This window comes from Athene cunicularia (assembly GCF_003259725.1).
Source record: "Athene cunicularia isolate RWA chromosome 4 unlocalized genomic scaffold, athCun1 chr4_part3, whole genome shotgun sequence".
Classification (NCBI taxonomy): Eukaryota; Metazoa; Chordata; class Aves; order Strigiformes; family Strigidae; genus Athene; species Athene cunicularia.
This window is the reverse complement of record NW_020799100.1, coordinates 4,171,915-4,181,318: the sequence shown is the minus strand read 5'-3', so window position 1 is coordinate 4,181,318 and position 9,404 is coordinate 4,171,915. Positions and strand designations below refer to the sequence as shown.

The window sequence follows — 9,404 nt, the reverse complement described above, 5'->3', positions numbered from 1 at the left end:
GAGCCAGCAGTGTGCCCAGGGGGCCAAGAAGGCCAATGGCATCCTGGCTTGTGTCAGCAATAGCGTGGCCAGCAGGGACAGGGAAGGGATCTGACCCCTGTACTCGGCACTGGTGAGGCCGCACCTCGATTCCTGTGTTCAGTTTTGGGCCCCTCACTACAAAAAGGACACAGAGTTACTCGAACATGTCCACAGAAGGGCTACAAAGCTGGTGCAGGGTCTGGAACACGTCCTGTGAGGAGCGGCTGAGGGAACTGGGGGTGTTTAGTCTAGAGAAGAGGAGGCTGAGGGGAGACCTTATCACCCTCTACAGCTCCCTGAAAGGAGGGTGCAGAGAGCTGGGTTTGAGCCTCTTTAGCCCAGTAGAAAGCGACAGGACAAGAGGGAATGGCCTCAAGTTGCACCAGGGAAAGTTCAGACTAGATGTAAGGAAGTATTTCTTTACAGAAGGGGTTGTTGGGTGTTGGCATGGGCTGCCCAGGGAGGTGGTGGAGTCTCCACCCCTGGAGGTGTTCAAGAGTAGGGTTGATTTAGAGCTTAAGGACATGCTGTAGATGGGAACTGTGCTAGGTGAACGGTTGGACTAGATGATCTCCAGGGTCGTTTCCAACCTAGATGATTCTGTGATTCTGTGAAATGTAATTGCTGCAACCTACGGACAGAGCCTATTGTCTGACGAACTGCATGAATACAGCAAAATCTGCTCCAAAACAGAGGTGGGGAAAAAATAAAGGAAAATCATCTTGGATAGAGCAGTCCTAATCCTCACAAAGCTCCTCAGTGGAGACCAAGAGTGTGGCAGCTCTCACTGTGCCTGCAGCCCAGGGAGACTCTCTCTGTCTCCAACCCTCCCCTACAGCTCAAATGCCACCTTGTGCCATGACTTGCAACCACTCCAGCTCCCACACCCTCCCATTCCCAGCTTGGCTGTGCTTTCCTTCTCAGCTGCAACACAGTTTGTAGGGCAAGGAAATGGATGTCTTTGCTTCCATAGCACCCGATGGATAGACACAAGAAAGGCAAGGTGCCTTGGAGGGACACACAGCGATGAGACCAAGGGCAGTATGAAGAAAGCTTCTTCCCTCATGAGGAAGGCCATAGTGCACCAGGCAGCTGTCTCACAGGCAGGTGGAAGAAAAACACATGAATCCAAGGAGATGTCCCAGAGGCACTGGGTCATTCTCTTCCAGGTCTGAGCTGGGCAGATGAGGTATGCCTGAACTCAATTATATTCATCAATTCAATCTGCTTTCTGGGTGTCAACAAAACCCAAGCCGTTGTTCCAGATATTTATTAAAAAATAACTGCAAGTGGAAAAAAAAATCAATAAGCAGTGGGATGACAGATTTATTACAGTTTTAACAGGTAAAGGGAATGAATCTACTCCATGAACACAAATAGCAATAGGAAAGTATACTGAAGGATTCTTAACCAAATGATAAAATGGAAACATCAAATGCAATATATATTTATATATAAATATATTGGTTACATTCTTCTTAAATTGATTAAGCAACATTCATTAGCAACATCCAAATGTATTTCTTTGTGGCAGGAGATTAATCTTCCTTCATGGCAATACTGCCTTTCCATAAATTTATGTTCACTAAGACAATTTTAGAGTTTGGGGCTAGAACATGTATTCAACACCACCAGGTCAAATCCAAAGCAAGTGATTTAAAACTAGTTTCTAGGAGATCTCAGTGTTATTTCTGAGACTTAAGGCCAGGTAAACAACAAGTGGAATTGGCAGAGCGTGATTTAAGTGGTGGGATCTCCTCGAAAGCGCAAATTTGGATTAAAGCTATATTCCCACAGGGAAACTCTGACACTGCTCAGGATTCCCAGTTTAAGACACACTTCCCTTTTATGGTAAACAAATGTTAACAAAATAAACTCTCTGTACCCTGTTAACCATTTCTTAACATAAAAATAAGGAGCTGCTTGGGTAGTTTTAAAATAAATCAGTATAAAAATCTATCTTATTCTAAGCACCATCTCTGTATCAAAGTGCTAGCAAATGGCACAGTGTCTTCTGTTTGAAGCCATGTTCCCTGCTGTTCACGTTTCATATTGCAACACCTCAGCTCTAGCAGGACTGAACTCAGGACTCCAACCATAGCAGCTTAATCAGCCCAGCTCCAGGCTCACTCCTGGGCAGTCCTCACTTATTATGGGACACCCAAAGCACTTCTGAACAGGGCGTTCTAGAGCAAGCTCTCTGTGCTGTTGGACGGCACCCATCACAGACCCATGCCACACCGTGGGGCAGTGGCAGGGTCTGCACATGAAGGAGCTGCTCAGAACCACCCCAGCACAGCAGGTACTTAGCCTGTCCCCTGCAAAGACCTGGGCAGGAGTCGGGCTCAGACCCTACAGCAGAGGATGAGCAGATCCCCCTATCGTTTTGCATAGTTTGGTTCAGCAGTGACTCTCTGCAAGTCCTGGAGAGGTGCCCTATCATGTTTGTGCTGCTCCCCTTCCTACCTGAGACTCCCACAGCTTGCCTGCTCAGGACCTCTTTGGCTTACTTGGTTGGTTCAGATGCTTGCTGGCTATTACTTTGGAGCCTGAGTAAGAAATATAGTGCAAATACAAGCTTAAAGAAAAAAAAAATCACATTGTCTTCACCAAACATTCCATTAAAAAGACAGTCCATAAAATGAAACCCCACCTGTGGGGTATTTGAGACATTTGGCAAACCTGTACAAGATTCTTCATAATTGAAAGAAGCATATTTGGCTTGGCGCTAGATGCTTAAAAATTATTTGCTAGTGTGATTCTAACTAACACTGTTGTGGCTAATTGCAAATTACTTTGAAGACTAGTCACAGAACACAGGTCATCTTCTTGGCACAACAGGACAAACACTTTGTGCAGTTATGGATTCCACAGTGCTTTTTTTATCCACGTTTGACTCAGAATTATTCCACATTATTTCTGAGGGTCAAGATACCTTTATTTGGCCATACTCAGGCAGATTGAGAGGCCAAAACAGAACTCAGTTTGATTCCTATTATGGGAGACTGGCTGCAGTACATTTTAAAACAATAATCATCTGAAGTGGCTGAGATGTTCAAGTTTGAAACTTCATGAAATGCCAGGGTGCCCTGTAAACACATAGACAAGCCCCCCCTTGCATTGCAGCAACCTTCACCACGTGGCAGCATGCACACCAGTCCTCACCAAAGCAACGTGCCATGCAATGTTTCTTGCCCCATTTCATAAACGGGTTTAATGTCTCTCAACTCCTCTTCCCCCCAAAAAATCAGCAGAGGTGACATTCAGCAACAAGTTGCTGTCAGCAAACAATGCACAAATGGCTTGTTAACTTCGCCAAGGATTAGACCCTTATCCTGCTTAGGGTTTTTGTAAATCCTACAAACCACCATCTCTAAGCACCTACATGCTATCGCAAAGCCTGGTTCTCAGTGTTCGAGGGTTCAGCCCTGGGAACTACATCTGCTTTGACCGTGATCAAAGAGAGAAGGCTGCACCCCATGATCAGGAGCAGGGCTGGCTGCTGTCCTCATTAGACCCACGGGGCTCAGACCTGCTCCTCTCCATCACACAGCTCCCACTGTGCCTCTCAGTACACCAGCCATCAAGCCAGGTTTACTAGCTTGAAGGTAGAGTTGCACCAGGGGAGTTCTACCTGCTGATTTTATGGGACTGTGTCAAAGCAGATGTTTAAAACTATAAGGAGATTAATTCACAGTGAAGCTAAGGGAAAAAAATAAGTCATATTTACAGACAGCTGCCATCACCCCCACCACACACATACACTCCATTAAAGAAACAGCCTTCTCTTTGCCCATGTGTTGTTTCCAACTGGTGATACTGGCCTTCCCAGCATGTCAGGACATTGTTTCCAATGACACAAACAGAGTTCAGGCATTAACTGAGAACTGATGCATGAATATGCTTAAGTAGCTTTCCTCTCCCAGCTCCATGAATTAATTACAGTTTTGTACATAAATAAAATGGAAAAAAAAATGTCCACGTTTTTTCATGTTATGTGGTGGGGAAAAGGAGAGGTGTTTGGAACAAACATTTCCTTCCCATTCTCCCTTTGTCTGCAAGTGTAAATATTCCTGGAACTTAAAAGCCGGCATCTGCATTAAACAGATGGGATTCTGCTATGTTCATCTTTTTTATGATGTTCATGTAGCAGGGACTTCTGAAAGATGTTTGGAATGAATGCAGGCCATGATAAGACACTGCCTAAATTAGAATCAGGCTCCAAGTATTTTCCTGCATTCAGATTACATCATATGTTTTAGTCATGACCTGGAGGAGAGTGCAAGGGTATTTAATATCTGTAGATATTCAATTAAAATGCCTGCCTCACACCTAGCCCAGGCTGGCTTCTAAAGCTTAAGAGAAAATAAAAACAAATGCACATGCAGTGGAAGTCATCATGCCAGTATGTATGCCTGCTGGCTAATACTGTTACCTAACTGAAAAGGTTAAAAGTCATGCAGTTTACACTCTGTTTGCTATAGTCTGGGGTGAATAGAATTCAGAGGGAGGGAGGAAAGGTTTGTTGTAACTCATGGGAATTTTGCTAGTTCTTGAAGGCTGCATTTCAAGCATAACTATTTCTCCATGCACTCTGAACGTTTCCCTTTCCGAGGGTATTGGCATGTTTGTGGCAAAAGCAACCAAACTTACTAGCTAGGCACATGGTGAAAGATAGCATATGAAAAAAGAAAATAAAATAAAGATCAGTCTTTTCTGTTCTGACATTCCTTACTCAAAGCCCTGATGTCACAGCAATAATTAAGCATGCAAGGTAGCAGACTCCTTCCTTGCATGAGGCCCAGCAACACCAGCTGTGAAATGCACACATAGAAAGGCTCTTTTATATTATATATACAACTGTAATCCAGAATAAATAGTACTGTTGGGACTCATAAGTGTATTTCCGCTTGGTTATTGTTGTTTGTTACGGCTGGAGACGGCTTGCTTTTCATCCCTTCCGTCCCACCCTTGGATGCATCGGTGAACAGCAACCTGGGAGTCCGGAGTGCCAGCAGTATCCTTTTGTACTCCTTCCGGAAATTCTGGTTAAGAAGCCCATAGATAACAGCATTGAGGCAGCTGTTAAAATAGGCCATAAAATAGCTCAAGACAAAAAGCCATTCTGGAATATGTGGCTGCACTTTTGAAGGATTAATTGAAACAGCAAGGCCAATAAAGTTTAATGGTCCCCAGCACACAGCGAAAAGCACAAAAACCACAAACATAGTCAAGAAATTCCGGATGTCAGCTGCTCTGAGCTTCTGCTTGCAATCTTGTCTTACCCGGTGTTTGACCTGAATTACCAAAATCCAGATCCGTAGGTAGCAAAACGTCACGATGGACAGTGGGACAATGAAGTGAACCACCACCACTGTGATGGTGTATGATGTACTCACTGTCTGGGCAAAGGTGCAGGAGTAAATCCGGGGGTCATACTGCAAGGAGCCAACAAAGAAGTTTGGCACAATTGCCACTACTGTGAGTATCCAGGTCAGGCAGAGATAGCAGCAGGTGTTCTTCAGGTTGAAGAGCTTATCGTACCGAAGGCTGTGGCAGATGTAGCAGTAGCGGTTGATTGCAATCGCTGTGATGTTGAAAATGGACCCAATGACACTTAAGCCCATCAGGAACCCACTTATCTGGCAGTGCATGTTTCCCATGGTCCATCCATTATGGAAAATGGCACTCAAGATCAGAGGATATGGATAAACTGCAACTACAAGGTCTGCAACAGACAAACTGACAACAAAGATGTTGCCTACAAAAAGGAGAGAGACCATGAGAGGTTAGTGTAGGTCCAGATAGACAATTCACAACTCAGAACTCCTCTTTAGGCCTAACTCTTCTAATGGGCTTCACTCTACCCTCCACTGAGGATTTGAAATCCTAGAAAATAAGATTTTGCTCTACCAGTGGCAGCAATGGAGAATAACTAGGCATGATTAACATGCACATTCCTTCTTAAGAAAATTCTAAACTGGAAGTGTTACCCTTAACTCAGCTATGGCTGTGGGTCAGGTTCCCATGTCCCTCTAAGTCGTGTAAGAGAAAAAGATTTTGCTCACCTTGTAAATCAGCCAGCATGGCTGTAGTCACCAGGAAGCCACTAGCATTTGCTGTCCTGCAGAGAACTTCATTCCTTTAAATAATGTATAGGACACAATACTTTCTGTAACATCACATAGTGACACTTTACATAAGCTTTGTCCATCATGGGCCAAAGAATTGGGGCAGGCAGGTTAAGTTTTCAAGTGATTTATTCATTGCACTGACAGCAGTTGCACAGGAAAGGTATTTTTTTGTCTTTTGCATGTGAACAGGTATATTTTCAACAGAATTTCTGCAGTGTTCATGCTAAGGAGCGTGTGTTCTTCCGGGACCCATGGTTCAGCCAGCCTTTATGTGCTTATCTTATTTGGTATGTTTTCATGTTCCTTTAATATTAAAGTTTTTCAATGCACTATGGAAGGTCAGTCACTCCTACACTGTCTGGGCTGGGCAGGGAATATGATCAATAAGCTGATGTCAGCTATCCTTGCAGAGTGTATGTTGCAGGTTGTTCATTTAGGCTCTAAAATGGAGAGAGTTAAGAGTTTGTGCAAATATAAAATAATTTAAGCCTTGCTGGATTGAAAATGGCACATTGTGTGGGACAACACCAGCCTCCAATGACCTGGGCAACCAGTGACTTGCTAACAGCAGTTACTACTCATTTTATGAGACTGGTTCATTTTTAGTTATGCAAAAACCCTTTTCTGTTAGTTTGCCAGTCAGAATAGAGGAATGTATTAAGAAAGGGACCTCGAGTTCTTTTAGTTTAACTACAGGATCAGCTATAATGTTGAAAAGGACATCGATCAATACTCAGCTTTTTGATGACTAGACAAATTGTCATTTCAGGAGGAGCTCAACATTGCAGTTATAGGATAGCACTCTAGAAAAATCAGCTGCTTTTCCAGATACACCTTCAGGTCTATCTGCAGTGGCAGGAAATAAAATATTTCTAGAGTGCCAGTAAAGGCTATGTTTAACACATTTAAGGTGTTAACACCTATGCCCCTAAGTGTCATAGGCAACATCCCATCCAACTGATCACGGTTCTCTTCAAACCCTCATATCCTGCTGTCTACTAGATTATATGAAAAAAAGCACTAGGAAGAGGTCTTTTTTCAGTAGTATCCATTAAAGGACTCACTGAGATTTCAGTTCAGCTAGGTCACTGGCTTCAGTATTTGGAAAACATACCCAGAGGCTGGCAGAAATCACAGCTGCATTGCCATTGCAGTTGGCTCATTGCTGTGTTTTTTTGACAACAGAAACTATCAGGACAAGTCAACAGTTCATATCAGGCAGCAGAGTCCACTTCACGCTGACTGGAAAACAGACCAGACTTGAGAATAACCCGCAGCAGTGTGGAGTTGAAACAGCTGACACAAAGTGCCTTTTAAAAAGAAGTATTAGCAGAGGTCATGTGAAGTGCTGAAATCTTTTCAGAGAGGGGTTTCACATACACAGGTTTACCACAGCACACAACTTATGTGGCTGCTGTGCCTCAGTGCTGCTTTTTTGCTGATTTAATACCGTACTTGGAGCCTTTTAAAATGCAGTCACTGAACCTGGTCCCCATATAATTAACTCCATACCCACTGTCAAGGGCAAAACCACCTGTGGTCAGGCTTAGTGCTCATGCAGGCACCCTAGAGAGGGAATGCTCTTCTTCAGAGAAACTTCTATTCATTTGATCAAAAATGAATACACACTTCAACAAAAAGCAAAATGTGTCTCCAGCACCAGAATTTCCTTTTGGAAAGCTTTTCCAAAAAATTTTCAAGACAGAAAGGCAGAGACAGAGGGGTATCAGCAACCCAACTTAGGAGACTTTCAGAGGATGCTAGAGACAGATTCCACTGATAGCACCACAACCCTCCCTCTTCACTGGACCTGTCCCACTTGGATACATATTTATATACACAGGTGTCTGGAGAGCAAGCCTCTGCATTTGCTGGGAATGAAAGTCACATTCAACAACCTATTCTGGATCAGGCAAAGCAGAACAAAGCTGGATATTCCCTACTTAAGATAGCACACCAGTGGATTTCAAAGCTTAGCAAAGTCATACGGAAAATTATTAGCCTCACCACATCACTGCCAGCTGCTGGGAGCATTCTGTCAGTCTTTCTTCATCAATTCAAATAGTTGGAAGAAAGTAAAAATATAGGAGAAAAAAAAATCTATAAAAAATATTCACAGGATGGACTTAGTAGTTCAGTAGTTGACACCACTTCATTGCATGTTGCTCCAGCAGGGAAAAATTAGATGGTTTTGTCAAGACAAGAATAATCTCCTCCTTTACTTGGAGAGCAAACCTGCCATCCTCTGCTCTGTGCTTTCACCTTGCAGTCTTGGCTCTCCTATCAGCTAGAAGGCTATCGCCCTGGCAGGGTGTCAGGTCCCTGAAAATAAGGTCAGAAAGGTTCACTCAGTACTATTTCACAGAAACAAACTCCTCTTCCATTTTATTTGGCCGTGTGGTGAACTCCACATTTTTCTTCTGGTGAGAAAACATGAAGGTCAGACCCATATAATAGCCACTTGTTAGGCAGTCCTGAAAATTTTTTTAATGACTGAGTACTGAGAAAAGGTGGAACACTGCATGCTTCCAAAGCAGAACATGTCCTTCAGAGTATAGGAACAGGCTGCTGGCTAATTATTAAAATAAGAATAACCTGAATTAAAAATTGCTTCAGCTTTGCAATCCTCAATTTGCTATGAGACCACTGTGTGCTGGGCCCTGCAGCCAAAGGCTCGTGTCCTTGTCCTCTGTAGGATGAGGCTGGACCCTCACTCCCAAAAACATTGCAGAATGGGGAGCCATCTAATTTGTAGCTTTTAGGGAAGGCAAAGAGCAGTCTCCTGCCACTGATCTTCGCTACTGTATTTTTTTACATTTTTCCACTATAAAACAAAGGAGTCCTGCCCATAAATAATACCATCAGGACTTTATCTCACATTTTAAATCATCTGCTTCTGTGACACTATTTTCAGATGGTTTTTTTTCTCTTTGTTGGCACGTGACTGTATTTCCTTATTAGCTTTCACATTTTCCATCCTGTTTTTAACTTCTACTTGGTTTGTGTGCCACTGTGCTTCATCCCCCAGTTAGAGTCATACATGAAGAAGCACGAGAAAGGCAAGTCTGTCACAAGCACTCTAGTAATACAGACTTGGCCACCTTATCAGAGAAACTTTGAATCTTTTTACATTACAGAGGTCCAACACAAAGCTATAGGTTTTGAGGTATGATACACTGTTCACAGTGTAATCCACAAATTGTTTGGAAAAAAAAAAACAAAAACAACACAAACCAACCTGAAAGCCCA

At 43.3% G+C, this 9,404-nt stretch overlaps 1 protein-coding gene across 1 annotated transcript; it reads right to left on the bottom strand.

The window, feature by feature from the left end:
- Nucleotides 1–4,085: 4,085 nt before the first annotated feature.
- On the bottom strand, nucleotides 4,086–5,777 carry GPR50 (G protein-coupled receptor 50). Its single transcript, XM_026848593.1, has one exon. It carries the CDS (start codon nucleotides 5,682–5,684, stop codon nucleotides 4,914–4,916), a length of 771 nt encoding a protein of 256 aa, XP_026704394.1. The 5' UTR covers nucleotides 5,685–5,777; the 3' UTR covers nucleotides 4,086–4,913.
- Nucleotides 5,778–9,404: the final 3,627 nt, after the last annotated feature.

What these genes read in the sequence shown, in the direction of transcription:
- GPR50 (XM_026848593.1), bottom strand. Translation starts at nt 5,684, where the DNA reads ATGGGAAACATGCACTGCCAGATAAGTGGGTTCCTGATGGGCTTAAGT.